This window comes from Chinchilla lanigera, unplaced genomic scaffold (assembly GCF_000276665.1).
Source record: "Chinchilla lanigera isolate Chin_1 unplaced genomic scaffold, ChiLan1.0 scaffold00010, whole genome shotgun sequence".
In the NCBI taxonomy this organism is placed as follows: Eukaryota; Metazoa; Chordata; class Mammalia; order Rodentia; family Chinchillidae; genus Chinchilla; species Chinchilla lanigera.
Genome location: NW_004955411.1, coordinates 12,890,724 through 12,907,004, shown reverse-complemented (window position 1 = coordinate 12,907,004; position 16,281 = coordinate 12,890,724). Strand labels below are relative to the sequence as shown.

At 44.2% G+C, this 16,281-nt stretch overlaps 1 protein-coding gene across 1 annotated transcript in view; it reads right to left on the bottom strand.

The window, feature by feature from the left end:
• Positions 1-15,769, bottom strand: part of Nt5e (5'-nucleotidase, ecto (CD73)) — a 55,089-nt gene extending 39,320 nt beyond the window's left edge. Inside the window, exon 1 of the mRNA XM_005377700.2 lies at positions 15,354-15,769. Within this exon, the coding sequence (XP_005377757.1) occupies positions 15,354-15,692 (339 nt within the window). The 5' untranslated portion in view covers positions 15,693-15,769. The remainder of the gene's footprint in view (positions 1-15,353) is intronic.
• Positions 15,770-16,281: the final 512 nt, after the last annotated feature.

The window sequence follows — 16,281 nt, the reverse complement described above, 5'->3', positions numbered from 1 at the left end:
CAAGAAAGATTTTTTTAAAAACTAAAAACATGATGCAAATAACTATTAATAATTCAGATTCTTGTATTCCGTGGCTAGGCCGTTCACATACTAACTCATTCAATCCTTACAGTGCTATAAAGTAGGTGCTATTCTTTTCCCTTTTTATAGATAGGAAAACTGAGCTTCTACAACTAGCAAGTTGGAGAGCTGGGATCTGAACAAAAGTAGTGAGGTTTTAGCACCATGGCCTTAAAAACTCTGTCAGACTGCTGCTAATGTATGTCCTTGGAAGGTAAACCTGCTAGTTTCTCCCAGGGTTTTAGAGTACCAAGTGCCCTGGTTCTGCTTTTTGGAGATAGGATCTCACTGTGTAGCCTAGGCTGGCCTTGAACTCATGGTGATCTTCCTGCCTCAGCCACCCAAAGTGGTGGGATTACAGATGTTAACATGCATGGCATGTGAGAATCAGCCAGGCACGTGGATGAAGGTGTAGTCACATGCCTATGCAGCACGGAGGAAGCTCAGAGGGCAAACTTTGTTTACATGCGGTTGGTCAGCGAGAGCTCAGAGCAAAGTAACAGCAATAGTACGAACAAACTGAGCGAATAAAAACAAGAGGTGATAGAGCAGTAAAAAATGTTCCAAGTGAAGCTAAGAGGCCAAACATGTCCAAAGAAAACAAACAAAAGTTGAGTTTTATTTACTCTTTCAGGTTCTTACACTAGGGAGATACTATGATGTTTACACGTGGGTCCGATTTATTTCACTTATGAGTATGGTCTCTGATATTATATGAAAGGGAAAGAAATTGCTCAAAGGAAAGAACAACTGGGATGAGAGAAAGGAGAAAAAGAAAGAAGAATGAAGGAAGGGAAAAATATATATGGATAGCTGGGATAACTGTACTGCTGGTCTAGAGGTTTATTCAAAGGAATAGTTAATGCCTATTTTTTTTTTTCTTTTTGACCAATTTTGCATGCTGATATCTAGTAATCTGAACAACTAATTTGAAGACAACAATATGCAATATAACAAACATTGGTGAATTCCTACCATCTTGTCTAGGGAAACTGTATCGTTTCTAATGTCTTTTTGTTTTGTTTTTATCTTTCATTCTCTTTAATGGTTTGATCAATCTTGCATTCTTACATCTGGTAATCTGAGCAACTTCGCTGAAGATAACAATATGTAACATAATAGCCACTGTTAATTCCTATCATTTTGTTCTGAAACCCTGTATTATGTTTATTGTTTTTGCTTTGTTTTGTTCTGTCTATGTTGTTGGTATTTTGCTATTGTTCCTTTTTAATTATTCCCTTTAAAATTAAAAAAAAAAGAAAAGAAAAATTGATTTAAGAACCATAGGGGAAAAAAGTGGGGTGTGTGTGATACAGAAGAAAAGAGTTTTTTAATCTGCAGAAATCAAATGTGATGATGTTAAAAGCTGTTTGTCAGAGATCCGTAGAACATTTATTGAGTTAGTCACTTACACACAGGTTATCTTGTTCGGGACTGAAGGTTTCAGTAAGTCCTATGACTGAAGGCCTAAAGAGGCAGTCTGGCCTGTTACATAATTTGACTCAATTACTAATCATTCAGGGATGCTCAACAACATCCTAAAGATGGGGGGATTACAAATTCTGTTTGGGTGATGCACGTCAGGTCTTGTGGACCATTTCTGATGCTGGCTGCCTTCATTCCACGGTCCTGGAGGTTGGCCCCAGCAGGTGAATGTGCCATCTCACTGAAGGGCAGAGAAGATCCTGGGGTTCAGTTCAGCTCACTAGCATTTTTTTTTCTTGTGGTTTTGAGACAGGGTCTTGCTATGCAGTTCAGGCTGGCCTTGAGCTCACTTTGTAGCCCAGGCTGGTCTCAGACTCACAAAGATCCTTCTGCCTCAGCCCCCCGAGTGATAGGATTACAGGCATGTGCCATCATACCCGGCATTACCAGCATGCTAACACTTTTTTTTTGAAAGAAATGAATGAACAAGTATTGAACAGACAACATTTCTTATTTTCTGTGTCATTTGGATAAAATGTACAAACTCTTTTTACTCAAACTATGCACATAGTCAGCTCAACTAATAGAGGTCTTGGCAAGTTTAACTACATCTCTGAGGGATAGAGGGTGCCACGTAATGTTCGGATTATATACTGAGCCAGTTATTCAAGTAAGGGAAAAGAAATGTCAGAAGAAATTTCAAATTCTAGTTATGGAGTTGAAGACAATAAATGCTAAGGAGAATTTCAGAGCATTCAGACTTAGTGAGCAAACTATGACAAGCTGCCAATATGATATGTGATTTGTTTGTTTCTTTCCAGCTTTCAGTTTGTAAGACCCAGATTCCAGGACAAGAGAGATGCGCTAAGAAGCTACCTTGCTTACACCACCTCCCTACCTGAGGCCAGTCTCATCCTGATCCACCCAATCTGGAACACAGACTGACACAGAGGAAGCAGAGGCCTGTGGTCAGTCCCACACGGCTGGGAGTGAGTCTTCCTTCCGAGGTTTGGGGAACCACAACCCTCTAGGAGTTACAGGTCTGAGTCTAGCAATAATTACTACTTTTGTTTCTTTGCCTTTAAAAAAAAAATACCTTGTCAGGTGATGTGAGCCTAGATGGTAATATGAGGGCCTCATGTCATGTTTTCTACAAACAGTTCATAGCTCAAGAATACCCAGGCATAAGCGTTAGAATTTCAGTCACTTTTGCTGTGGTGGTTTTCCTGTCTCCTTTAGCTCTTGCCAGCCTCTCTCTATGGCTTCATAAGGTCTTGAATGGGCATAGCCCCTTTATTTTATGCATCATATGGTGAATTTCACTCTGCAAGGCTCTCTTCATCGTCTTTAGCATTTCACACGAAGCGTGGCACTTGGTAGTGCTCAATGAAGATTGACAGACTGCACAAATAAATGAGCCTTAAAGACCACAGCCTCAGCAGTGCAAGAGGTACACATTTGTACTCCTGGCACTCTGGGACACTGAGGCAGAAAGATCACAAGTTCAAGCCCAGGTGGCAATTTAGCAAAACTCTCTCAAAAAGGAAAATGTTTTTAAAAAAAGGACTATGGATGTGGCTCAGTGTGAAGATCCTGGGTTCAGTTCCTGACACTGCCAACAACAACAACTACTAGAGCAACAACAACAACTACAAAAGCAACAATAACAAGAACAACTACAACCACAAGAAGAACAACTACAACAACCACAACCACAACAGCAACAGCAACAACAACAACAACAATGACAATAGGTTCTAAATGGAGCTGCTCCTACTCCTATTCCTATTCCTCAGGTTATCATTTGTAGGAGTGTAACCCTCCACAGAGCGTTCTGGGGATGGCTTTATCTGGAAATAGAGGCCAACTAGAGTTCCCTGGGAAAAGACTGAAGCTACTTTTCCAGAAGGAAATAGCTGCCCGCTCCAAGTAACTGTGAGGAAAAAAACTGGAGAATTGGCAAGCAAATTTAGGCTTGTGTGTAAAATTAAGTTCAGATGACAAACCAAGTTACATTGGCAGATTAGAAGCAAGAGAGAGTGCTGGGCAAGGGTTGAGAAGGGAAGTGGAAGAGACTACCCTGTTCCATCCTCCCACTTTCTAGAGGAGGAATCATTGTCCTCTCCCACAGCTGATGAGTGTAAGAGCTAAGACATAAAATCTGAGTGTCCTGATGCCCTGTCCAAATTCCTTCCTTCTGTTTTTGTCTGCCACAGCCCCAAATAGTCCAGATATTTCCAGTAAATCTGGGGAGAAACTTACAAACACATTTCAGTGCTTGGAATAGCAGGCCTTGGCTGTTAGGGGGTAGTATGGTTTGAATGTGCCCAACAAAAGTCACATTGAAATTTAATCTTTGTTGCAAGGTATTGAGAGATGGCAGCTTCGCAAGGTGATGGGCACTCATGTATAGATTAATGGGTTATTTTAAGATTTGATCTGTTACTAAAGCCTGTTTAGCTATCTTTTCTATACTCCCTTCTCTCATGTGATACCCAGTGCAGTCTTGGGACCCTGCAATATTTTTACCAGATGCAGCCACCATATCTTAGACTTTCTAGCCTTCAGAACCATGATGCAAAATAAACCTATTTTCCTTAAAAATCATCAATTTTGGGGTATTGCTAGAGCAACAGAAAACAAACAAAAGCCAGATCATAAGCTTAGGGAGGAGAATCCTTGTCCCTGTGTAGTTTTGTCAAAGCCTTCTCCTAGCAGCCTATGCATGAGCTCTTTGGTCATCTTTCAGTCACTTCCTGAGCCATCTCTGCCAATAGCAGATGCACATGAGAACCACTTACTGACCCTCACTGGGAGCTGTACTGTGTGAAGCACTGTGCATGCATTATTGTCTTTTCTAAACTCTATGGGGTTTAGAATGGGGTAGACCACTATTACATACCTTCACATGTGGAAGTTCAGGCTTTACAACATTACATAACCTGTTTGTAGTCCACAGATACTTTTTTCTCTGGGTATCACTAGTGAGTCCTCTAACAGAGAGTCAGGTAATTTAGAAATATATACCTCATGTCTGAGCAGAACAAAGCAACAGCCAGTAAAGCTCAACTCAAGTGGCTGTAAGAATGGACAGTTAGAGCCATCCTAGTTCTTAAAACTTTTAAAGGTTTGGGCTGGGGATATAGTTCAGCAGCACAGTGTCTGCCTGGCAAGTGCAAGGTCCTGAGTTCGATTCCTGGTACCCCCCCCAAAAAAATTAAATTTTTTTTCAGGGTAAATGTAAGGGATATTGTTTCTCAAGTGCCTAAAGGAACCCCCAAGCCCCAGATTGGGCAGCTCGACTCTGCTCTTGAAGGGAGTCCCAGGCAGTGTCCCCACTCTGATCTCATGGGAGTTTCTAAAGGAGCCTCTGGACAGGACCCACATCCCTCTAAGAAGTCAGTGGGGCAACGCTGACCTCACCATTAGGACCCAGAAGGAGTCATAGAGGGTGCCAGTGTTGCTCACTTTGGCAGAGAACTCATACTACAACTGAGTCTCATGGGGGATGCTCTGAGGATTCAACAGGCTTGCATCCTTCTGTAGAGGATGCTCTCTGAGGGATCCTAAACTGAATCCTCTCTCTCTCTCAGAAGGCCCCACACAGGTAACTACTGGAGCCCCCCTTTAACTAGGGAATGGTGAGGGGTGAGCACAAAATGGAGGTCTAAATTCTTTACTTAGATTTTTTTTCTAAATAGCAAGGAAAGTAGTGTGAGAACCCTATGTTCAGGCTTTTATGGCTCTTTATCTCTGTAAAGGTCCAAGAACTACAGTACTTAAAGAGGCCTGCAAAGGAAAAAAAATGATGTCTTTGATGATCCTGTCTTCAGATGCCTACCTGTCTCTTAGGGGGACGTGAGCTTCTCCTCCTCTTAGCACCCCAGTGAGACCCAATATTTTCTAAAGACCCCTGTAGCTTAGGAGATGGAGCCTCAGGACCCTATGACAAAACTGCTGGATGCAGTCTTTTCTGTGTTCAACAATCAGAATCTAGATGAGGACAGAAGGAGAAAAAAGACAAACCCAAATTATGGCCATCATGATTGGCAATACTTTAAGCACACCCAACTGTCCTAGGGAAAACCCAGGGCTAATAAAGGACTGTCTGGGGCCTTCTCTATGGGTCAGGAAGCCGGTGTGCCTGACGTATGGCTGGAGGACTGTCCTCCCTCTCAGAGAGGGGCAAGGTCAGCCAAAATCCTTACCCCCCCATCAAGAGGACAGAAGAAGCCCAGGGCAACTTGCAATCCCCCATCCTTGGGCATCTCTGTCTCCTGCAAGATGATCCTGGACATCACAGGTGAGCAATTTCAATTATTTAGGCTTCCACTTTAACTTCCTTCTCTAGAAACCTTCCTCTAGACCTATAGCTATAATTGGGGTCAAGGAGACCCCCAGCTGAAGCTGTTTTGCTCCTGCTCTGACATGTCACTTTGAAGGCCAAATGTTCAACTGTAAGTTAATTGTCCTACAGTGTCCTGTAAGGAGATTCACTAGCAAAATAGGGGCAATTCTCCAATTCTGGTAAAAGCCAAAGCAGATTTTACCTGTTAGGACTGTGTTAGGCCATAATTCTGGACACCCCTGAGACTACCATGAAGACTTTCACTACACATAAACCTGCCTCTCTGATGCCTGTAGGCTCAGCAGTTAGCTACTCTTGTGAAAGGTGATTTCCCAGACCTGTACAGAAAGGCAGGACATCAGCGATCTGTGCCTCCAAGACTGTGGGAGGTGTGGTTCACTGATGGAAGTAGCTTTGTCCAAGAAGTAGATCAACAGCCAGGCCATGAAGCTGTCAGTTCACAACAGGTCACTGAGGCCAACTTTCCCCTCACACCTCTGCTCAAAAAGTAGAGCTGAAAGCCTTTACTTGAGCTCTTATTGATATTAACCCAAATACACTTTTTTGGTGCTATACACTCATGCAGCAATCTGGAAAGAAAGGGGTTTGCTAACCAATAAGCAATCATCTATAAAACATAAGGCAGGAGGAGGCCCCTTCACTTCTGAGCTAGCTTTGAATGAAAACTTTTTCCTTGTAATAAAAAATAAATGGCCTCAGCATCTTACCCACCATACCATGAACTGTTTGTCCTCTGCAGTGCCTCTCTCTGCCCTGGAGTTTCTCCTCTGCGATGCCTCTCTGCCTCTCTCTGCCCTGGAGCCCGCTGACTGGGGACTGCAGCATCTACAAACTGTGAACAGAAATAAACTTTTCCTCCTACAAACAAACAAGCAAATGGCCTCCTATGGCTCGTTTGTAGCAGTGAGCAAATGGACCTGGGTAGCCAGTAATGGTTGGCACAACCAGCCAGGAATCAAGTTCCTACTATTGAGATGCTTGGTTCTCCTGATTCCCAGCCAGGGAAAAAACAAACTTGAGAAAAAGAACTGGCTGCTCCTGGCTAGCTGATCTGACATTTTGTATCCTGGAAATTCTCCCTTCTTTCCTGGTTGGTGGCATCAGCTGCTTACCAATGTTTTCCCTGGTGAAAGGAAAAGGGTATTTTTGTTTGTTTGCTTGTTTGGGGGTGGATGGGCTCCACCTGGTTTCCTGTTGGAAAATACACTCTAAGAATCTCCTGTCTCAAGCATGTGATCAGGCTAATGGAATAACCATTTGGAACTTCTCTTAGGTCACTCAAGAGTACCAGTAGGGGCAAAGACGCCTTTCCTGTTTGGGGTCATGTGGACTTACCACAGGTCATTTTGGGGGCCTGACCAGTATGAGAAGGTGGAATGTTTTCTACCTTTCTACTCTGGAGTTCGAAAACATTCTACCTCTGGTTTTGTTGGTTTGACATACTCATTTGGTTTGGTTTGTTATGGGTTGATTTTTGGTTGGACTTGGCTTATGATCCAGAAGGTCTCTAGGGCACATATATATTGGCTGGATGGGTTGTAGCCAGGATGCTGTGGTGAGGCAAGAGGCTGGTGCTGTCCTCCTCCACCATATGAAAGTAAGGCAAGAGACAGTCCTGCCGCTTTGTGACCCAGGAGAGCACTCAATTTGTTCAGGTAGCTTCCTATTTCAGGGCAAGACAAGGTCCTCTAAGTTCGTACCCATTAGGAAGTTTAAGTCCATGTGAGTACAGAGATACCAGGCCTTATCCCTCCTTTGGCTTGTCTTTGGAGGTCCTTATGAACTTATCTGGAGCTTTTTGTAAACCATTTTGGGGCTTCTTCATGAGCCAATTTGGAGTTTAAGGTTCTTGAACTATTTGACAAGGAAGTTTGGATTAAGGACACCAATTCCTTAAGGACACCATAGTCTAGAGACATAATAACATGTTAACAGTTTGGGACAAAAATATTGAGTGTCAGTTGGTCAGCAAATACTTAGAAATGTAAATAAGTGTATATACTGAGTATTGACAGAGCCTAAGTTGTAAAAGTTTATAATTAATGTGTTGTTTAAAGCATGTTAGTAAAATGTTCAAAAAGTTTAATTTTGTTTGGTGTTTCTTTCTCTATTCCCAGACTAAAACAGATTAAAAGACATAACATGTTTTTTTAACTACTGGTAATAAATGTACAGGATGGCATCATTTCATAATGATCTAAAAGTTGTATTTTTGTTGTAAATTGATCATATATCCTAACACTGTATCTTTTAAGTAAAACATTTCTAATTAGAGACAGTCTCTTCTCAGAAAAAAAATGCTTAAATTAGGAAAGATTAAAAATGTGATACGTAAGTCAGAATCTCTAGTTGTTGGTTTAATACAAAAAAGTTTTTAAAACATTGATTCATTCTTGGTAAAATTTAAACAGAATTCTCTTAAAGAAGAGAGGTTTTGTTTTTGTCAAAATATTTTAATTGGGTGTGGTGTACACTGCTGTAAATTCCAGAGCTCTGGGAAGCTGAGGTAGGAGGATGGAAAGTTCAAGCCCAGCCTGTGCAAGTGAATGAGATGTTATCTCAAAATAAAGAATAAAAAGGGTGGGGTACATAGCTCAGTGTGAAGCCCCTGTGTTAGACTCCCAGTTCTGCCAACCACCACCATCATCATCATCATCAAATAATAATAATTTTGTGTTTTCTATCATCTTTTGTTGGCTTATGGTTGTTTATAAACCTTAAGTCTTTGGGAGTTAAGGTTTACGTAGGCACCTGCTTAAAGCTTTGTTTCATAACTCTGGTTACAGAAACTACTATTATATGTGGTATGCCTTGTTTTTAAGAGTCTAATTGTCCTAGCATAATAGTCAGTAATGATTGTTGTTTTAATAGGCTGCAAATGTAACTAAATGTATAATACTTTCACTGAATTGCTACCTTGTGGCTTGCTGATGGTCATTTAATTGGCAAGAGCCAGGTTCCTCTTAAGCCAATAAGAGACAGTCCTGATTTATTATAAAATGTATGCTCTGGAGTTTTAATCTAGGAAGGCTCCCTCCAGTGTACTGACACCACCCTTCCCCATGCTACCAAGGCAGGAGATTAGAGCATGGCAAAGCTGGCTGAGAAAGTAGGTGTGGCCTGTTACAAAAATCCCAGCACACATGCACAGAACAGTTCCCGAAACCTTACATGTGGACTTCTCACAAGAACTCAAGCAGGTTTTTGACAGGATGGCCTAAGCCTGACATCAACCTGAGGAGTAGGAGACAGAAAAAGGACAGTTAGCACTGAACTCTTTGCTACTGTGTCCCTTCATGGTAGCCCTCTCTCTCCTGTACCGTATTTATTTTCTACTTTTACTTGGCTTGAACTTTCTCTGTAGAGCTGGTTTCTTCTCTAAATTTAATAAATACAAAACTTTGCTACCATTTGCACTTGTCTTGACCAATTCTTTATTCAGACAGAATGAACATAGAAACTACTTCTAGAAGGAGACTTGAGTACCCCCAAACCCAGTCACATATTTGACATAGCCAGCTAGGAGCAGGTAAGGCCATTTCAGCATGTTTGTTTCTGTTGTTGTTTGTTTGTTTCTCTCTAAAAGCTATGGCTGAGAAGGTGTCTTTCTCCCCTGCCCCCTAGGAAAGCAGGCCCTGTTAAAGACTTGCTTTGGTGTTCCTTAAAAAAAAAAAAGGTATGTTCTTAGTCAACAGGTAAGCATTAATTCTTACACCTCGTATTCAAAACTTTTACAGCTCTTCTATGTATGTCTAAGCCATTCCAAAGGTGTTAGTAAATTGTAATTCTTTCAGGCATGACTAAATGATAATTCACATTGGTTTATAGGAAAAGAGCACTCTTATGTACTGTATGTATATACTTTATTTATCTTTGGGCAGAATTAACCTTATTTCACAGACAATCTGGTTTCTTTAACTTGGTTACTGTATCTCTTAGTTCAAATCTGCTATAAAAACAGGATTTGCTTTGTTCTTATCAGCTGGTTTTACATCTGCTTATATGTTGTCTAACTATGTCAAAATTTCAATGTCTTAGGGTATGGGACAAGTTCACTGTCTAGACCCCCGAAGTAAGGGCTGAGACATTAAGGAGCAAGACTTTAAGGGCAATTATGCATAAACAGGTGTTTGGGGACAGGTACAATCCACGTCAAAAATGCAGCGACCTTTATAACTGTTAGCTCATAAGGGCTCTTCCCCTGTGCCTCAATATCTGACGTCAAGGGGGTACAGTCTTTGTGATTACAATCTAGGTAGGAAAACCCACACTTCTTTGTGTGCTCTTTTGATTGTGAAACCTTGCTTGCTTAACAATTGTCTAGTTCTGACACCTCATTCTGAGACTTTCTAGATGTGTGTGTCATTCGTTTGTGGTCAATTCCTCATGCTGAGGTAACTGCCTTAACTTTCTATGGATGAATATGGCCTATTTCCCTATCTCTTGTAAGGATACTATTGCCTACAGAAAAGATGAGATTAAACTAAATGAACAACCTAAGAGTCACTCTTACTAAATCTCTGATACTGTTCAAGTTTGGCCAGAAAGGTTTCATGATACTGACTCTAATGTCTATCACATTCCATCCAACACAGGACATATTCTGCCTGACCATCACTAGAGAAAGCTACCTCGGCCTAGAGGGACACAAATGTATGTGGTTCATTGGCAGTATCTTCAGAGAAGTAGAATGCGGATTCAGAGAATGGGGTGGGGGAGTTGTGAACATCAAAGAGTCACCTGTGTGAACCCTAGCATAAATAAACAGTTATAGAAGTTATGGGAGAAGGATTCTTACCCATGACTGACATAAAGAAAAAGCCCTTCTAGCAGATGTAGCTGTTAAATATTTCCTAACTTTGGTTCTCTTTTGTGTTTGGTCTCACAGTCTTTAGTGATACTTTTTAAATCTCAGGAACCCAGCTTCCCTTTGCTTATGTGCCCGCTGTCTTTAGTGGAATCCATAAATAAGTCCAATAATGGACAGCCAGGTGATGGGCTGCCTCAAGACCCTCAAGATTGAGGGCGGGACTAACCAAGTGGGAAACGGTTACTGGTGAGGCAAAATAGAACTTTGAAATTAGAACTTTTTCTTTTAGAGCTAAGCCATTTCTCCAAACCTCCTCAGGCCCAGGGCATGGCCACCACCTCCTTTAGATGCCAGTGTCAGCAGGTGAAGGTCCAGTCTCCCGTCCACAGGGAAGGGAGGGAGTAAGGATGGCCAACAGGGATGAAGCAGTGGTGGAGCTGTCCATTGTCTCATTGCATTCCCCCTCCTCCCGCCCCTGTGTGTCCCCTTCTCCTGCTCCTTTACATGAGTCAAACATTTACAGAAATGAAAATTTCTGTAGGACTCCAGATGTTGAGAGATGTACAGAACCTTGGGCATGAGCAGGCTCGTCCATTTCATTATATAGATGAGGAACTGCTTGCCCCAAGGAGGGGCGGGGTTGGTAATGGCACAGACAACAAGCATAGGTTTATGTCTTAAAAGGCTGAGGGATTGGTAGTAATCTCTGAATATCCAGTGAGGAATTCTGGAGACATAAGCCTCAAAGAAGCTAGCTATTACATAAATTTTCAAAATGTAAACCACAAAAAAGGGATGAATTTGATTACACCAAGTGAAGGATTTCTGTCAGTGAAAGACAACATGGGCAAAGTAGATAAACACAACATCCTCAGAAGGTATTTACGTTGCCTAAAATTGATCAGAGATCAATAGCTGGGACTCCTAAACATTGAGACAATAAAACAAACTCAATTAAAAAGAGCAAAATCTGTGAACATGCAATTACGGAAGAAGAAACTCACCAAGTCAACAAACAAAAGATGCCCAAACATACTAGTTATTAGCAGAACACAAGACAAAATGATGGAAAGCTGCATAGAGATGGGAAGAGTGGATCAGATACAGGGATTACATGCCCAGCCTGGGGAAGGGGAAGCAGCAGTCAGCCATTGTAATAACCTGGCAGTCTTTAGTCAGTGTAAATCAGTGCACAGCTATTCTGTGACCTGCAGTTTTGCTCTTGGGTATGGAGCCCAAAGGAAATCCTCCCAGTAGGACTAGCGGGAGGATACTCAAAGCAGCCCCGTTAGTGAGGCTGGGAGCTGGAGTAAGTGGGTAAAATATGGAGGTCACCGCTGAGCACGGTGCACAGTGCTGTATAGGTACACAGCAGATACAGAGTAGCGTGGTGGGTCACAGAAACAACTTCAGGACAAAGGAAGAATACGCTCCCAGGGCTACCTTTGTGTTTGAAAACATAAGCATGTAAAGTTTCTACAAGTGCACATGGAAATAAAGCCATTCATGTCAAACACACTGAGATAGCTTTCAATACAGGAAACGGCTATCAGATGGTCACTAGTTGTTCTGAGTGACCTAAAGTAGGGGTCATAGTCCTGCCCTGGCTGCTTGGTGCTGGCTCAGGCATTTAGGAGCCCTGTGGACTCAAACCGGCATCAGCAGTGTCCCACTGAAAACAATCTTTCTCACATCCTGTCCTAATCTTGAGACTCTCAGCTCTAGACATGAGTCCTTTAGATTTTGGGCTTTGGGGGATGTCATACATTCATTCAGTGAGTAAATTTTTTTTTTTGAGACAGGTTCTTCCTATGTGGCCCAGGCTGGCCTCGAACTTGCGGCAATCAACACTAGTTTAGACAACGGGATTTAGAAAAGATGTGGAGGGGAGGTGGGTGGTAGCCTGCACCAGACTGTGGGAACCAGGGAAAGTGACAGCCAAAGCAAAGCTTCCGTTCCTTGTAGGCTTGTTTTCTTCAAGGCATATGGGACTAGCTTTCAGGGACCACTTAGAATAGCCAGCAGTGGACTGTAGATGTTTATATTTATGATCTCACGGGCTGCTCAGAAAAATCTGTCAGTTCTGTTTTACAGATGAGGAACATGCGGATCAGAGAAGTAATCTGGCCAAATGCTCATGAGTAGGGTGTCCGTGCTGTTCCTCCTGCCCCAGCAGACACCATTCCTTCCACCAAGACAGCTACACCAAGTGGCTTTTGCCACACTCCCTCTGTCTGGTTTTCTACCTCGTAGCTGGGCCCAAATTGGGCCCAAGGTTGCCCAGGGGCTCCCAAACCTATCAGAATTGCCTAGCAGCTCTCCCAGGGACACTGAAGTTGGAGGCCCTGCTCTAGGGAAGCCCTGGGGTTAAGCTAGATTCCAAGGGCTTCCCTTTTACCCTTCATCTCTTTGAGTCTTTAGCTAGGGCTCTTTAAAACCAGGTCTAGTACATTCTTGGAGAGTTGTCTTAATATAAGCAAAATGACAGAGAAATCTCATTCAGACAGAAGTACTGCAGAGCTGTATCTCATGCCTTGGAACTCCAAGAACTAGGATTTTAAACAGGTCTTTGCCCAACCCCTGAACTTATGAGATGGAATCAGGATGGTAGCCATCAAAGTTGCCATTCCCTCTCCTCCCCCTCTTTATATAAGTAGCCCACTTTTTCTCAGGCCACCATCCAATTACTTGGAGCAAAATTTGAAAGAAAGCAATTCCATCCCACAAAAAGTATTTAAAACACTCACACAGGAGATGGGCTGAGACTTGTAGCAGATGGCTTAAGCCTCACTAAACTGTCTTGTCAAAGCAGTTGATATAATGATTAACAACATGAGCTCAATGTTGCTTAAAAAGGGATAAAATATCACGGGGAGAATTAGGAATTTCTTTTTAACCAGAAAAGTTTCTACAACCGTGGAGAATGGAATGCCACAAAGAGAACATGTTACAAAGTTGTGGTTTATACATGAAATCCAAACAAAGTCATATAAGGTTTATCCTACCCTTGTGGGAGGAAGTAGAGACTTAAACTAGTAACAATTCAATTACATAAATATTTATGCTGTCATTATTGCTTGCAAATCCACAGGCAGGTCTAGCTGTGGAAATAGGAAAGCCAAGAGACCGCAGAGTTCTTGAGATTCACTATTCTTCCTTCTGCAGAGTCCAGATGTGGTTGGCACGAACCCACCCCACAAACCCGGGAGACTTAGCAACCTGTCTGAATTGCTGTTGCTGCTGCTTTGAGCAACGCTGCCAATCTCTAAACCAAAAGTCAGAATGGGGGGTGCCTCCTCTCCCTTCATTTCTCTAAAATAAGATCCTTTGTTGGGAACCCCAAAACAAATGCATCCTCCTATTGCCTTTGACTGTCCTCCTTTTTCCAAGTTTCCAAAGGGGGAAAATAAACACAGGACGGTGCTCTCCTGGCCTCTGAGCTCATCTTGTACTAATTATACTGTCCGACTTCGGTGTCCCGGCCCAGGTCACATCTTCCTTCCCTTCCAGCTGTGTGTGGACGTCACAACTCCCCTGTGTTTCTGTTCTAGAGTTCTAAAATTTGCTTATTGCCAGTTTTGCTACAGTCTGGCTGAATCCTTTCACACTAAGCCTTTACACAGGGTGAACCTGGGGTAGTGCTTTGACTTAAAACAGCCACCAACACACATGTATATCCATTATACTTATTTATTACTGTGTGATCCTTTTCTGCCTCATTTATATAAGCCTAACAAACATGATAGTGCATTTGGGAGCTTAGACTAAACTCTTCACATGTTTTAAGGGTCTCTTGTCTTTTAAACTGAGCTCTGTTTGCTGTCAAACTTATTTTATTGAAATCTTTTGTGTGGGTTTCAAAAAAATTAAAATTTAAAAAAATATTTATTTATTTATTTTTTGAGGCAGTCAGTTCAGGCTGGTTTTGAACTCAGGGTGATCCTCCTGGCTCAGCCTCCCGAGTGCTGGGATTACAGGCGCGTGCCGTTATAACTGGCTCATTATTGAAATCCCTTCAAATCCTAGTGTTTCAGCATTTTGGTACTCCGGAGTTTCTCTGGAACGTATCCCGCAGTGTCTGGTAATAATAAGTAACATTTACGGAGAACATACCAAGTGCGGGCTAATATTTTGAGGTAGGTAACATTAATAACCTAATATTACAGATGACCGTACTGAGACAGTGAGTAACTCATGCGAGGTCACACAGAAATGCTTGAGCCAGAAACCTACCAAGGTGCTGACGTTATCAGGCTTCGGTGTCCAAAGGACCCGGTGTCCATTTGTATTGTTTTCCTCTTTGGGGACTAGTTCATCCGGATTATTGGCTCGGCATTTTTGACCCTCAGTTTCCCTGATAAAATTGAGACTACGCCTTCTTTGAAAGACCCAGCAGGAAGAGGCAAGCGTGAGGCACCTAACTCAGTCCTTACCCCTGGGTCATGGTCAGCGTTCCTGGCCTGGGAGCTGAAGCACCTCCCTCCCGCCGCGAGGCCCCAGCAGCTTCAGTTTAAGACCATCGTCAAGCGACTTCTGTGACACCCGCGGGCATTGACCTGGCGTCCCTGGCAGCGTCGGCCTCTGCCCTCACGTGTGTGTCCCGGTCCCAGGCCCGCCTCGACCATCGGCCGTTTCTCCAGTCTGGTCCCCTCTGGGTCTGCGACTCCTGCCCGCGAGCGCGCGTCTTACCATGGCATCGTAGCCCAGGGCGTTCATGAAGTGCGCGACCTCGGTGCCCTTGTACACGGTGAACCAGATGGTGCCTTGGTACTGGTCGCCGGCGTCCAGCAGCAGCACGTTGGGCTCGGCTCGGCGGATCTGCTGCACCTTGGTGGAGAGCCGCGCCACGCCGCCCACGCAGAGGCTGGCGTTGCTGCACTTGGTGGAGTCCTCGCTGGTCTGCTCCAGCCGGCTGTGCACGTCGTTGGTGTGCAGGATCGTGAGCTCCCAGGCGCCAGCGGCGGGCCACAGCAGCGCGCCCAGCGCGAGGAGCAGCACCGCGGGCACCCGCGGAGCCCCGGGACCCATGGCTGCGGCGCGGGGCGAGCGCGGACGAGCGAGGCTGCCGCGGACGCCCAGGCTCAGGGGCGGGGGTTGGGGGCGGGTCCTGCTCTGCCGGAGGCTGGCCCGGGTCGGACGCGCCCTCGCGGTCACCCGGTGAGACCCTGGCACCCGCGCGGCGAGGCGGGAAGAGCGCCCGCGCCGAGCAGCTGGAGGCGGCGCCTGGCGCGTGGCTCCTCGCCGCTTCGCGCCCGTTTGGCCGCTCGGATTTCTCTCCAGGAAGAAAGTCTGGTTTGCGCCGGGTTTGCAGTTGCTCCAGGTCACCACTTCAGTGAGCAAAAGGGGGAAGAAAGACAAGGGAAGAGAGAGCGAGGAGTCAGGCGGAGGCGGGAGAGCAGCGCTTGCGGTGCGGGCTGCAGGCGCTAAGGGCGCTTTGGAGGCTGCGATGCTGTCGGGGGCTGGGAACGCGCCGGCCCACGTTTCACAGGCTCGGAGTCTCAGGCGCTGAGAAACCGCTGGGCTGCATTTTCCCCCCTCCCCCGCCCCCTTGGTGCCTGGAATCTAACTCAGAGCCTCATGCTTGCCAGGCAGGCGCTATGCAGCTGAGCTACATCCC